This window comes from Polistes canadensis, unplaced genomic scaffold (assembly GCF_001313835.1).
Source record: "Polistes canadensis isolate GaletaPanama2010 unplaced genomic scaffold, ASM131383v1 scaffold_74, whole genome shotgun sequence".
NCBI lineage: Eukaryota > Metazoa > Arthropoda > Insecta > Hymenoptera > Vespidae > Polistes > Polistes canadensis.
Genome location: NW_014569621.1, coordinates 427,289 through 443,719, shown reverse-complemented (window position 1 = coordinate 443,719; position 16,431 = coordinate 427,289). Strand labels below are relative to the sequence as shown.

General features: G+C 33.0%; 1 protein-coding gene across 3 annotated transcripts in view; it reads right to left on the bottom strand.

Moving 5' to 3' along the window:
• Positions 1-7,681: 7,681 nt before the first annotated feature.
• The window catches only part of LOC106786433 (hybrid signal transduction histidine kinase L-like), a 38,449-nt gene continuing 29,699 nt past the window's right edge, over positions 7,682-16,431 (bottom strand). For all 3 annotated transcript variants that reach the window (XM_014747823.1, XM_014747824.1, XM_014747825.1), the window contains exons 3-5: positions 11,970-12,172; positions 8,941-9,808; positions 7,682-8,835 (exon numbers count right to left, since the gene is read on the bottom strand). In XM_014747823.1, the coding sequence (XP_014603309.1) occupies positions 8,006-8,835; positions 8,941-9,808; positions 11,970-12,172 (1,901 nt within the window). In that variant the 3' untranslated portion in view covers positions 7,682-8,005. The remainder of the gene's footprint in view (positions 8,836-8,940; positions 9,809-11,969; positions 12,173-16,431) is intronic.

Below are 16,431 nucleotides of genomic sequence, written 5' to 3'. Positions count from 1 at the left end.
TTGAATCTCATTATAAACTTTAAGCGATTAAATTTATTCGAATTATTCGAATTTTTATATGAAAAGAGTTAGATTTAATGATTATATTGTTTTTATTTTTAATTGTTTATTGTCAAATGATGTTTTGTCACTATGACGATAAACAATAAAAAAATCTAGTTCCAAAAATGTGGGTATTTTATTAATTAGAACTGGATGTTGGTTAATTATAAGTTATATAGAATTTTCTTAGATGGCAGCATTTGGTATATTCTTTTTTTACCGACAGAGTTGCGAACTCATATATTTAATACCATCTAGCGTATTTAAACAGTACGAAGTTAAAAATATCCCTTATAATAGGCAATATTCGTGCAGACGTGTATGAGAAATTCTTTAGTCTAGACGTACAAAAAGTTTATTACATTTCTATTTTCTTTTTGCAAAACCACAGGAATAAACGTAACGAAATGTAAATAATTTTTTGTAAAAAAGCAAACCGATTAAAACAACCGGAGTTTAAATTTGTCATGTATACTATAAACATAATTACGAATATAATTACAAAAGGAATGGGAAGAACAAAACCGGAAAAGATAAAAAGAAATAGAATGAAAAAAGTCTTTCTCGACACGAACGTTAAAATAGAATTTCACTGCAATTAAAGTAAACTCGGTAACTTGATCTGAATTCAAGAATAATAATAATAATAATAATAATAATAATAATAATAATAATAATAATCACGGTCATAAAGATTTCAATGAAGAATGGAAAGTAAAGAACACATAGTAAAATTGTTATTGGAAAGCGATATAATTATGTCGAATAAAAGTTAGAATTAAAAGTGATCGTTCGGTTGTCGATTCTCAGCTACCGAGCAAAGTTTTAAGAGGTGAAGCAATTAAACAAGGTACAGAGAAATGTTATGGTGGGAGGGAATAGATATAAATCGTGAGAAATGTAAGTGAAGTTTTCTTGAGGGAAATAAAAGATTGTAAAACGTTGATCCAGTTAACCGTGAGTGGAGTTGGTTCTCGTTGAAAGGATCGATGGATCGATCGACTTGATCACGAACATAGTATGCTGTACATATGTATAGACAGACTCCTGTACCTGTTTCCTTCTCTCGTTCTTCTCCCCTACGGCCTCTTACTGAACTCATATAGCCGGTACTTGCTATCAAGGCCAGTCACTCGATTACTCGCGTTTCTTATGCATCCAACGTGCATAAAATCGTATGCTCGGTACTCGCGCCAAAGGCTCGGTTTACGATGATCTACGATCGACAATGTTCGATCTACCTTCGGACGTCACGTTCGAGCAAACTTCGAATCGCTGTTAATGAGATCCTTGAATTCCTTTGCTTTTTATATATATATATTTTCACTTCATTTTCATTATAAAGAAATTCAAACCGATGCCATTTTTTCTTTTCGTCCTTCCTTTTCGGCCTCGTACTTGCCGTATCATTGTGATGTCTAATTACTTTGTTATTTTTTGTTACGTATCATCATAAGTATTATGAGAAAAGATAGTAATAGATATTTAAGTATCTCATTTAAATTTATGCACATAAGAGTAAGAATTTCATATTTTTTTTAGTGATTGCCATACAGAAATATAATTAATTTTGTTTCATTTACACAATTATTCAAAGAAATAATTGATCGTTTATTTAATGTCATTTAATATTTCAAAAATATATAGTACTCTATAAAACATTTGGCATATTATTTATAATTTATTTTCGCGATATTTTATATATTTGTTAACAATTAATCATCATTTTAAAAGTAAACTTTGACAAAATTTTCGAAGAATGTTATCACGATTGTACGATAGCAATAGTTATGAATTTTCTGCATTAACTCGTTCTAAGTATTGTTTGTATCTAATCTTGTCAGATAATGTTGACAAGAAGAAATTAATCGAAATCGTAGTAGGAAAGTGCGAAAGCATACTCTCTTATGAACAAACGAAAGCCGCGAGATTACTCGATGGGTCTCAACGAGGGGTCTTGGAAATAGGACGATGATCGAAAACTAGGTCGCGACCTTATGGGTGAGGGACCGTTGTTTCAAGGTCGAGCATGGTTACTATACTTACCTGCTGCATGCTGCTAACACGAAGAACGAGATACTGAATCCAATCCCATTGTCGATATCTTTCACTTCTTATATTCATCTCGATCGAATATGGTTATCAATGATGATGATTCGTTTATTTTAACAAGACATGAAATCAATTGATTGTATTATATATTTTTATATATATTACTCACATACGAAGTTTACGAAATTATCTTTCAAGTATTGATACATCGCGGAAATGAATTATTTTTTTATTCTTACATTAGTTCCGTACGAAGTCTGGTAAACACGCAAGTGACCGCGATCTGTAACGATCCGGTAAATGAGAATCGTAATCTTGTTACATTGAATACTTTTACAAGAAAACTATTAAGATAAGATGTTGTGGCTATCATCTAAAACAATAATTCGAAAAATAATGAGAGTAGAAAAGTTGTAATAATCATAATAGCATCATAACAGATGTAGTAATTGAATTAGATCGAACGTAAGATTAGCCAATTTAAAGATCGATAAAAATGATTCGTAAAAAAAGAAAAGTGTAATAATTTATAGAGGAACGATGATACTTTAAATAAATAATTTCAAAGCCTCGTTTTTTTTTTTTAATTCTTAGTTTAATTATATGTTTTTTTTTTCGAGTGGATTTGATTGGCACGCAGGAGCAACTGATTTACATTGAGCCAAGTATCAGGTGGGCGTCGATCTAAACGTGACTAGCCACGCGTAAAGTAACATGTAAATAAACGGACTACGTTTTTATTACGATCATGCAAGCTGCTATGTTACATAAACACGGATTCCAAATATAATATACTTACACATATGTATATGTATGTATGCCTTCTGCAAACTTCGTTTCTCTTTTACGTGAATCTATTCGTATGGATTTAAATTTTGAAACGTTCTAATATCATATACGCAGAGTTAATCTAAATTTTATCTTTATGTACACATGTACGTCTATCTATACGTATAAATTATTTGAATGTAAATTGAAATAAGAACTAAAATGCATAACCGTAAATGGTTGAATTACAAAACTTACAATAACAAAAATATCACCCCATCTATACTTTCATTTTGATGCAAACATAACTATATACATATATACATAGGTAGTATCCGTATAGCAAATGCCTCTCTATGGACATTAGATTATTTTAGAACAATAGCCGTAACGAACTTACCTTTCACGGCTCGAGTACAATCGAACCAGCTGCGTGGATACATAATTTGCACGTCCATAATCTTTTTATATGTATACATAGTAACACCTACATAAATCTTCCTTCTTTGTAATATCTATACGATGTTCTTATAAGTAATCTAACTACAGGATGTCCCACTTTATTTGTATTTTTTGCTAAATTTAACCATCATATTATATAAGTAAAAATGTAAGAGAGAAATGTTCAACAAACTATTGATATGCAACAATGAGACACTGTTATTTCATTTTTTATCCTGAAACATTAACTGCACTGTCTTTATTAGATTTACTGCTGAATGAATTGCAATCAGAATTGGTAGGAAATATTCCATTATTATTTCGTCAACATTTATGGATCCAATTGAATGCTTGTCCAATACATTATGTGGTACCAATACGAGAATGGATAAATGACGTTTACTCTCAACGATGAAAAGTCAATACAAATGAATACGCGTCAGGAATGAATGGACAGGATTTGTGGCGTATTTGTTGTAATTAAGGAAAATAAAGAAGAAATTGGTAATGCAATTCTATTCTACATTGATTCCAGTATTGTATTCATGGTAACGATCACCATTTTTAAATGAAATTATAATTTGTATCGACAATTTATTCCAATGTCGTATGATAAAATTTTGCTAAAAACAAATTGAGATATCATTTATGTATTATCATCGAATGATGCAAAGAAAAAAAAAAAAGTGTAATAAAATAATTAACGATTAATTCAATTAAAAAAATGAAATAAAAAGAAAAGGAAGAAAGGGCCACGACGAAGATGAATCAATGTCGACGAAATTCTAAGTCAATTTTAAGGCTTTCTCGGTACGGTAGAACCTAGGATAATCTTTTACCGAGAGATCACGATTCCACTTATTTCCGTACTTAATCACAGTCATCAAAAAATTATTATGAAAAATGACGACAACGTGAAACACTTTGTGTACGGCTACCTACCTGCTCTTCTTTCTCGGGTTTCGTTTGTATCGCGTGTAAGGTACGTTACATAGTTGTATACATATATATATGTATATGCATTTCTGTATATACATATACACAGATACATTTGTATGTATATTTACATAGTATATAATGCACGTGTATATTTTCATGAAATCATCGCGCGCCTCCGCAACCTCGAGCCTCAGTTTCTTGCGAAAATCTTGCAATTAACAGCACGCGTTCTCTTTTACCATCGTGCTTCTTCATCATTTTTCTTCTTTTTCTTATTTATTATTATTTATGTGTGTTACCTTCTTTTTCTTCTTTTACATCGTGGCGCGCGAAGTGTGTTCGAAGGAAAGGGCAACAACTTGGGAAAGAAAAGTCACTTGGTAAAAAAAGAATTGTAACGAAGTTTAAAAAAGATAAGGAGAGTGACTGAGTAACTGTGAGTGAGTATGTGAATGTGTAAGTGAGTGAGTGAGTGAGTGAGAGAGAGAGAGAGAGAGAGAGACAGAGATGTAAGACTTATGCTCACTTTCTAATAATTGCTTTTACGTAACGCTCATTACTCGTCCCTTTTATTACAACAAAAGTATATAAATACAAATCCAGAAACAACGCACGACGATCGAAGAAACACGTTCATTTTTATTATTTTATCGAGAGGAGGAGATATAAATACATAGATAATTCATTGATTTATTATTAAATTAAATATTGAAATTCGACAGATCGAAATATGTTCTTTTTATTCTTTTTCTTAATAATAAATCCTAAATGAGATATTAAGAATCATTATTATTATCATCATGAATCATTATCATTACCAGACAAAAAAAAAAGTAACAACGAATTTCTTTTTTATAATGATCTAATTATCGATCATTCGTAATCACTATCTCTTGACTAGATTTTACAAGCACGCATGAAATTCGATTTACTGTGATCGACAGGTGGGGTTTGGTAAAAGGGATAAATCATTCTCGGTCTAAGGATTTCATTTAAAATGTTCCATCCGAAAAGTGGTTCGGGACAAAAATTCGTAGAAACGAATTGTTTGTCAAATTAGTTGTGTTAATTTTTTGACCTCCTTTTTCGTTTCTTTTTTGGATGCTTTTAATCAAGCACACACGTGCATTCGTTTTGAATCATCATGATTGTTCTTATGAATTTTCTTCTTCCACTTCTTTTTTTTAAATCTTATCTTTCCCACACGAGACAGCATGCAACTGGTATTTTATAATAATGATACATACATAATTAATCCTTTATGTCGGAAGGATACTAATCGCCTTCTCTCGATAATATATAAATTATAATTTTAACAAATAACTATATACAGAAAAAGAAAGAAAATATAGGTAGGACAAAAAAAAAAGAAAGAAATCAATACAATTAGAGGACGAAAAAAAATAAGATACAAAAAAGAAAAAGATCATAATCAAGTCATTCATTTCTCGATCGTACGCAACGCTAACAGAAAAAGGGAAGAGAGCGAAAAAAATCGTTCGATTAACGAATCGAGGATTCTTCTTTCCAAATCTAATTTTTCTATCTCTTTTTATACATTTTCATTTTTTATTTATTATTATTATTATTATCATTACTATTATTTATATTATTATTATTATTATTATTAATATTATTATTAATGTTATTAATTTTATTATATTTTTTTGTCGTTTTAACTTTATGTTTTTTTTCTTCTTTTTTAAATCCTCGATCCCGAACAACAGAGACAAAACTCGACGATAGAACTTAATAAACAATTTCAATAAATAAACGCATTTTAATCGAGATCGCTAAGCAGGGAAAATGAATGAGAAACGATCGTGTTTTCCCAACTTGCGAGCTTACAAATTCTACATATATATATATATATTTATATACACACAAAAATCCGCTTACGAAAGAAAACTCAAATTAGAAAGGAATAGAAGTCCGCCGCTAATTTTTCTTTCTAATTATTTTTACGTGTGAGATATTCTTTCGTTCGTTCGTTCGTTCATTCGTTTGTTTGTTTGTTGGTTTGTTTGTTTTTTTTTTCTTTTTTTCTTTTTTATATTCTTTTTCATTTCCTTCAATAAAAGAATTCGCGTGTCGAGCGGCACGAACTTTTTACGCTGTTCGAATAAGAACCGCATCGAAAACGTGATTCGAAGGATACATATTTATCATCATGTATGTATAGATAGATAGATATATATATATATATATATATATCTATAATATATATATATATTTATACGTATACAAAACACGAGAGAGACGAAAAAGAAAATATACAAAATAAGAAAGGAAGTACTATATTACGAAATTATTCGATCGCTTTATAAAAATTCAGAGGGACGGAGAGAAAATAACGATGAAGGGGAGAGAGAAACGAGAACGGAAATGATCATTTCGATTGGAAGTAAGCGGAAGTCGACGTTGTCAATGTAGGAGTAATAGTAGCAACATTGATAGTAATAAAACTAATGGTAATAGTGGTAGTAGTAATAGTAATAGAGCAATAGTACAAGCAAAAGCTCGTTGTTAATCGAACGAGCGGATGTTCCAAATTTGTTAAACGAAAAACTAGACTATTGTTTTTCATTATTTATTATATTTCCATATCGAGAAAATCTAAATAATCGTTTTTACTTACCTACGTCTTTCTACGTCTATATAGAAAAATGGCACTAAGACGAACGAAAAGAGAAAAAAAGAGGTGGGGGGGGCAGGAGGGGGAAATATAAAGAAAAATGTATAATAATAAGTTCTTCGAGGTAAATCGTACGGTTTGTTTTTGTTTGTTTTTTTTTTGGAATAAATTTATATATATATATATATATATATATATATAATTAAAGAAGTCAGCCGTAAAGGCGATCAACGTGTTATACTCGAGAGTCCTGTCCACACAGGTGTTCGACATTGCTGCAATCGCTCGGTGAACGTAAATTACCGGTTTCCCTGATTTCCCCCTCCCCCCCTCCCCTCCCCCAGCCACCTTTCCACCTCCGCCACCACCTCTTTTCCCGTCCCTCTCTCGACGGAAATCTTAGCTCGATCTCTCGTGCTCCTTATTATCCGCGTTATGTTCTCTCAGGAAGTGTTAGTTCTCTTTCTCGTTTGAAATCGAAACACAAATAAAAGAAATAAAGTAATAATAACAGTATTAAAAAAAAAAAAAAGGAAAAAAAATCCGATCAGTCATTTTCAAATCACATTTGACAACATTTCGAATAAATACGCGTATTAATCGTGAGATATTTTCGAAATTGAATTTTGTACGAATTAAGTTCGTTTGCCAATGTGATATACGCGACTCGTACGATGCATAGAGTCATTTTTGAAATAATTGGAATATATAATTTAAAGAACGCGTTAACACAAAAATATACATTCCGATATTTTGTATGAGAAATTTTCTTGTTGTCGTTGTTGTTGTTTTTTTGTTTTTTTGTTTTTTTTTTCAAGATTCGTAATATCTAATTATTTGCTCGATTTCTATACAACGTACTTATAACGTAAGTTTATGTTAGAGTTTATCGGACGATCGTATTATGAACACGTAAGAAAACGATAGAATCGTTGAAAGTTTCGTGAAACGAGAAACGCAATGCAACCGAGAGAGACTTTCTCTCTCGGTTCCCTCGAAATACAAAAAAAAAAGAAAGAGACACCGAGAGAGAAGAGAGTCTTTTTTCTTTTTATTTTTTTTTTGTTAATACTTCATAGTCATCCCCTTTTTATTTCGTTCTAATAATTAATAATCGCGCGGAATAAATCACTTAGCGTAATGTTTCTTTCTCGTGGACGTTCTAACGCATGGGGCGGCATCGTTGTTGCTTTTATTGGACGTCGTTGAGGTATTGTTATCCTTCCACGTGTTTCTCAAAGAATTTGTTATCAACGGTTCGTTTAATTTGCCCGAATTTTTCGTCAACGTCGAATATTTGTTGGTGGTAACGATCGTTGGCGATTGATTGCCCTGACCGGTGTCACGAACGTCACCTTCGAAAAATCGACACATTTCACGTACCGGCACGGACCTAGCGCCACGATTTAAATCGTGAAGCGATCTCGCCCGTTGTTTTCCCCTAGGACTTGGTTTAGATTCGGTTCTACCAAGATCCTCTGTACTTCGAGCCAACCGACCACCCAATCTCGAGAGAGATTCGAACAAAGTAAGTTTTTCACGAACTGGTACATAATGATCGACCCTCTGACACCTCTCCAACAATCTGGCAACGTCCTCCTCGCAAGGTGGTTCCTTTAATATCGACAAAGCCATTGTCGTAGCAGATCTAGGCAAACTCATGCAACCATCAATCAACGATGCACTACTCGTAACTGATCTAATCGTTCTTTCATTTCCTAAAGACAACTGACGTGGTACAGGTATTCTCGAGGATATAGCAGCCAATCGTTCCTTTCGTTCTTGCAAACTCTCAACGTTGTTACTACTATTCGTCGTTACTTCTTGTGCTTGCTGAGATTGACCCTTCTCTCGAAAAATTCGCCTCTCTCTAGTTCGACTCCTTCGTTCGTTATTCGCATCTGTCCTTAAGATACCATTGGTAATTGTGCCGTTACTGCACCGCGTTGGATCGTTTCCTGCAATACCATTACTATTATTATTGTTGTTATTATTATTATTATTATTATTATTATTAGTATTATTATTATTATTATTATTATTATTGTCGTTATTTTTATTACCGTCGACGGTTCTATCGGTCTCTTCGAATCTAACAGTAAATGGTTCAACCGGTTTGATAGGCGGTAATCTATCGTTCTCATTTCGAATTATTTCGGCCGACTCGGTTGTAACATTATTCGACGATTCTTTTTTCGGTGATCGTCGAGTAAGATGATGATGATGATCGTCGTTTTCGTTGACGGAATAATATTTGCTTCTAGGCCCGTAGATTTTAGGAAGTTCGTTGTTATTGTTTTTATTGTTGTTGTTGTTATTATTTTCTTCGGCTCTTGCTTTACGTCTCCTAGCATCTTCTTCTAAAACACGACGACTTCTTGCTTCGTTTTCCCGTCTACGGGTTTCCTTGTACCTTTGTATCCTTTGTTCTTTGGTCTCGGGTTCCGACAAGGAAACCGTAGAATCGACGGAATCTACGCTAGATCGACATATTCCGACACCCCATGGAAGACTATCGTCACTACCCTCGCTACTTTCGCTACAACCCCACGTTCTCGAGACCGTTTGATCCTTCGTTGATATTATTGCTGGTATACTACGAAATTCACCTAAATTGTCCTCGTCGCTTGAATTACTGCTCGACCAACCACGTAACTCGCTTCTCGCTCTTCTTCTAGATTCTTCTAATATACTCGTCGAATTTTTCGAATTTCCGTCATCCATCGACGATTCGATTGGCCAACAACGAAACTCACTTCGTGAACGTCTCCTAGATTCTGCCAGACTCTCCGGAAACGGTGCCGGACTTCTCGGACAGATTGTCAGGATCTCTAAAAAGTTTAGACATCTTCGAGCACGAAACGGAGTCTGCCTTACCAGTTCTGTTGCTATCGCTTTCACCCAAGACCAGTATATCGGTTCTGTGTCGGCCTGGGGAAAACAAAAAAGAAGAAAAAGAAATGAGATAAATTATTATTATTATTAATATTAATATTATTACTATTATAACATATATATGTATTCAAAGATACAGCGATTTCTTTTTTGATTTTTTCCAACAGATAATTTTATAAATATTTACGTGTACCCATTTTTATTATTTATTTGAATAAATATTCTAACTTCTGAGATGTTTTTTTCTATCTTTGACTGACTTTTTAATTAAGATAAAAAAAAACAAAAGAAATAATTAAGCACGCTAAATGTTGATAAGGAATTATCGTCGATAGGTAGCAAGAAATGAAAAGATACGAGAAGAGAGTTGTGACCAGATAAGAGGAGAGTATTCGTGCAAAACGAAGGAAGAATCACGACACACGATTTCGCCGCTCGACGATTCGAAAGTCGTCGGCTTGGTTGGTAGGTTGGTTGGTTGGTTGGTTAGTTGCTAACACACAAACGACATCCTAGAATTTACTTGGGAATTTAAACTTCTCCGACTTCCTAGACGAAAGATATAACTTAACATTAGTTAAATTACCTTTGCCTTCACGTAAAGAGAAAGAAAGAAAGAAAGAAAAAAAGAGGTAAAAAGATATAAAGAAAAAGAAAAAGAAAAATATTCAAAGACAAATGATAAAGAACGGATGTGACATTTCAACCTTGCGAACGAACGAACGACCTCCGATTATTAAACTTCTCGTTTTCTTGGCTTGACCTACCGGAAATGATGCGTCAAGAAAAGAATGATACTCTTCGAATATAACGATATGATCGTTATCTCGTAAAAGAAGATCTACCATTTTGTTTAGTTGTTACCTTCACAGGCTATTAACAGGATAACGTTGTAAAGGAAAAAAAAAAAAAGAAGAAAAATTACATTCGCAAAGGATACGAGAAAATCTCGTTTGAAGTTGGTGCCAGTCATCGTTGTCGGCTAACATAAGATCGTCTATCAGTCTGTCTGTCTGTCTGTTTACGTCCTTGGATCGAGTAAAGGAAAACGAAGTAAGAAGTAAGGATCTCCTTAGGCGGTGAACGAAGATGGTGGGACTCCTTGACAATGGTGGGTCATGGGAGAGTGGCGAGTTTTACTCCCACGCGTCCGTTTACCACTATCCAGATCAGCTACAAACCGATTTCGACCTTGCCTACTGACCTTATTTAAATCCTTTCAATATTCGCATGCTTCAACTTACGTCACGTGATTCCTAATAATCCCTACACCTACTCTTTAAATTTATCCTCGTTTTTAATTCTTTTTTCTTCTCTTTTCTGTCCTTCTACTATCTTGTCATCAGTCAATCTTATCGATGTTGATCTTTTAAACGAGAATATAATTATTATTTATTAAAAACACACATATTGAAACATTATTTAACGCTAGAAATCTTCGATTTTATAATATATTTCACGATAAATAAATAAAATGTTGCTACGTCGTTCGAATTATCACGATGAGTTTACACATTGTCTACACTTTAAAAGTTAACACTGGATGATATCGAAGAAAAGATTTGTTTTTTTTTTTATACGAGACTGCATTTAAAAACAATTAATCTTTAATAATCAAAAGAGAGAGATAGGAAGAAGATTATACGTCGAAAGTTTCTGATCCACTGAGACAACATCGACGTTTTCTGCTATGCAAAAATAAATACTCACTCTCGAGGGAAGAGAAAGTCAAGTAGGAGGAATCAGAAATTTGGAAGTAGTGTTAAATTGATAGGAGGAACTAAACGTTTGTAGCGTACAAGCCTTTTTCAAGGAACGTTGTATAATGAGTTAGAAATCGAATGGGCGACGTTGCCAGGCCATAATTAGAAGTTGCAGCGTTCAGTGAAACGGGAACCTAGAGTCCGTCGGCCACGAGAAAGTGTTTACAGTCGAGGAAACGGATCGTGCCGGAGATAAAGGCCGTTTACATCGTACTGTGCACTGAATTATCTCTCTCCTTCCCTCTCGATCTTTCCCCTATTTCTTTCTCCTTCTCAATACAATCTTGTAAAACTATTTTCAATTTCAAAGTTCAAGTCAACTTCCGAAACCTTAGAATAGGATTAACTGTTCTTTTCGAGTACGTTTTCATTTGTGTGTGGTGTGTGTACGTATGTATGAATGAATATATTTTTTGTTTTGTTTTTTTTTTTACCCAAAACGTAGCAAGCGAATGACCCTGAGAATCGCTCAGAGTAAATCCAAGGGCGAGGGCATGAGGCTGGCATAGACTGGGTGCCGCTTGACGAAGGTTCAATGCCCTTAGAGCCAACTTCATTGAAGTACCCTCGACCCACAACCATCCCATCCTGATCATGACGGTCCTCCTCTCGGCCAGGTTTTCGACGTAGAGCTCCCCTGTAACACGAAATTAGGGGACTAATGAGATTCGATCGGATGCGGCCAAAGTAGATTAACATTAAATCCCTACGGATTTATTTTTATCCGACCTAGTTGGGTCAGATATCGGAGTAAGTGAGAGAGAACGTCAAAGCAGTTACTTCGGTAAAAAGAAAGAAAGAAAGAAATAAAGAAATAAAGGGAGGGGAAAATAAAAAATAAATACGAACATTATTATCTCGAATGAAGTCATCCTCATTTAAATAGAGGAGGATGATATCTAATTCATTCTTTTAATAATCTCACATGTTAAGTACTTATAAATATAAATTCTAATTAAAACGAGACATCTTCTCTGTAATAAAGTACATATAATGTTTTATCCTATCGTATTTACTCTCCCTCTCTCCTTACCTTCCTCTCTCGCCAACAGTGGTCCAGCAGAGCACGGAAGGATATTTTAAACGATGCGTTTGTATGATTTGTTACGAGCGGAAACAAGCGAGTGCTCCAGAACGGACGCTGATTCACTCCGATGCACGAGTTTTCTTCTTCTTCTTCTTCTTTTACCTCTTTCTCTCCCTATTTCTTTTTTTCTCTGTTACTCTCTCGCTTCGTCGAGCAAGAGAGGAGACGATGAGAGAGAAACCATATATATATATATTGTATATATATGTATAAGGTCAACGAATCGAGAGATTGACGTCATTCTATCAAAAGGCGTGGGAGTTAATGTACAAAAGGCAACGAAGCGAATGAGATACATGTTGTTATAATAATATTATTTCCCTTTCGTTCATCTCACTTTGTAGATGCATATTTATGCATATAGATACATATACATATATTAAATATGTATGCATATATATTCGTACAAGGTTTCTGTGGTTTCTTCCGGCGAAACCATGCCAGGCGTGTGTATTCTCTATGAACAAAAATAATAAGAAGAAACAAATATTTTATAAAACATAAATCATTTAAAGTGTCCATTCTCCAAAAATTATGATCTAAATTATAAATCACACACCTAATTTATCGTTCAAAGTGCCGACGACCACCTACGCAATGTTGTTGGACGAAACGAACATGTTTCGCGTAATTGTAAATGTATACGTTGAAAAAAAAACTCTGCTAGAAAATTTGCTAATTTCGGTAATTTTGATTGGGATTTACTAAAACGATTCGATATAATAAACCTTGTAGATAAGCGTAAAAAAAGAGGTGAACGTAATCGATTGAAATTTAAACATAAAATATCATCGTTATCGAATAAATGTCAACGTTTATGCAATTGAAATCATAATTTTGTAATGATCTATATTCGTACAAACTTTTATTTCTTATTTTTATGGATATTAACACCGTTTCGTTGGAAAACCCTCTCAAAAACTCCTATATATGTATACGTGTATGTATAAATGTACGTTTAATGATCTATTAAAAGGAACACATATTCGAGAACGATCATTAAAATTCTATTTCTCTTCGGTGGATTCCTATTTTCGTGTCGTTTTTAAGGTAAAGATAGTACGACAACTCGAATATCCTGCGCTTTTATATAGACGAACAAGATGGTCGTTCTCATCTTTTTATAGCGTTCCACGCGAAGAGAGAAGAAGTCCTTAAGCCTCGACAATTTCCTCGTTTGATAAAGTAACCGATCTAATCTCTCCCGCTGAGATACGCTATTCCGGTTAAATTATACCAGAAGAGAGAAGAACCAGTTAGATTAGGGCCGCCCGAACATCCTTTCTATAACAAGGCACATATATATTTTTCCGATATATATATATACTTTTCAAAAAAATATCAGAGATTGCAATGCTGCAAATTGTACAACTTTGCTAATTCTTTGAAAAGTTTTGGTAAATATTTTTTATACTAAAAGTGAATAGATTTTAATGAAACTTATATTAAATTAAAGTACATTCTTTTGTCTAAGCGTAGAACATCATATCGAGTTATAAATTTAGCATGTAAAGTTCAGAAAATGTCAGAGAATGCAATGCTGTAAATTGTGCATCTTTGTAATTTCTTTGAAAAGTTTTGGTAAATATTTTTTATACTAAAAGTGAATAGATTTGAATGAAACTTATATTAAATTAAAGTACACTCTTTTGTCTACGCGTAGAACATCATATCGAGTTATAAATTTAGCATGTAAAGTTCATAAAATGTCAGAGAATGCAATACTGTAAAAATTTCCGGGCTTGACGGTAACATATATATTCTTTTTATTTATCTTTATCATTTTCTCATACATTTTTTGTTTTTATTTGATTTTTTCATTCTATAATGAAAAGAATGAATGAACATATCGATAAATGTGTTTGTCTAGTTTATATCGTTATATGAAAGAAATCGAAACTATTGACTAGACGTTTTGATAAATTTTGATATCGAAGATAAAAGTTTTTCAATCGTCGAAAGAGAAAAAGATAATAAAGAAAAATAGATAAATGAAAAAAGATGGACTATATTTCATCTAAAAACCGAGACGAGTTACGACGTCTACGAGTATTGAACTGATCGAACGAGATTAAAACCGAGACCTACTTCGACGTCTCACTTTTACCTCGATCACATTAGGGGATCGATTTTCATTTTCTTCGATTATCTTTTATAGTTACAATTTATGGACATATATTTCTCGTTAAGATTAACTCGGACTTGATTGTAAGAGTAATTGCAATGTTTCAACTTTTTTCCTTCAAAAATATATATGTGTGTGATTATCGTGAAAGATCGAAATTGGAGAATGTCTAACTAGATTCACATACTCGTTTGGTGTAATGTAGTATATGTCCGAAATATTTGCTAAATATCTTCATTTCTGATTTACATCGACAAACGTCGATGTTCAACCATCCACTGATAGCGAGTGTCGAATACAAGTATTTTTTTGTTACGCTATTAAATCATAATTTATTATTTAAAACATATTATGTCAAAATAAGAGAAAGCTTAAGTAACAACACATGTAAATAAACTATTGAACTTAAAACTAATAGTACATTTTAAATCTTACAGATTCTTGACGACACACATTGGTCATGGTCCAAACTTATAAGAATAAACTTAAATATTTGGTCTTTCACATCAACTAGTTTGATATGTGTTGACAAGCGACCGTGTGAATCTTCACATTCTCCAATTTCATTCTTTCATCTCGTGTAACATATATTACATTATACAGTTAATTTTAATTCTATCAATAAGTATATAAAATTATTTCTCACCCCCTCCCCTCTCCCAACGAACAACAGTCTTTTAACAAGGTTGACCAAAATGTTTGTCAAGGATTTTTATCCCGTTTGAACGCGATCGTTGAAATTCTTTGAATATTTCTCGACGATAAGAAACCTGCTAGATAGAAAACGCATAAGAGAGTAACGTAAAGGTCCTTCACCTGCATTATTCAGTCACGTACGCATTCACAAGGTGAAGAGATCGTATGAATTATGTTCCAACGACCTACAATACTGATTTAACTTTTGTCATTTGAAAAATCTTTATTAATTTGATTTTTATATCGATCTCATATATATTATGATTAAAATATTAAATCCCTTAATATATCTAACGGATCGTTTTTATAAAAAGAATTCAATAATTTCGATCAGAGATGAATCAAAATAATTATTAGTAACAGGAATCTCCAAAGATTTTCGAAAACAAATCAAGAAACCTAAACGAATAATTATTAATAAAAGTTAGCAATGATTGAGCGACATCTGACAAGCCTAACAGTTATATGAACGTTATGGTAGGACGGTATTATCAGTGCGGTCAAGGAAGCTACTCTTTCCTTTTCCTCCTCCTCCTCCTACTTCACCTCTTTTTTTTTATTCATTTTTTTTCTCTTGCATTTATACAGTTATCTTTGAAAGCGTCGATTACGGCGAAGCCATGAATTTTTTATATTTCTTATCTATCGAGAGTTAACTTTAGCGCATATATATATATATAGTCGAGTATTTTATTCTATTTATTTTTCTTCTTATTTTTAACTTTTACTACTTGACTGTTGACACAGGAAAACGGCGTTGAAATTTTTTTCAAATAAATCTTTTTATTATTTCTTTTCTCATATTTTTTGTTTTGTTTTTCTTTAAATAAACGGATAAACAAATGAATGGTCAAACGGAGAGCATGAGAAACGACGAGATAGTAGGAACTTGTAAAACGAAGAGTGTATTCATCATCATCATTATCATCATCATCATTAAAAAGTGGCGCGAAGAATAATTATAGATGACTATTAGTGTATATTCAAG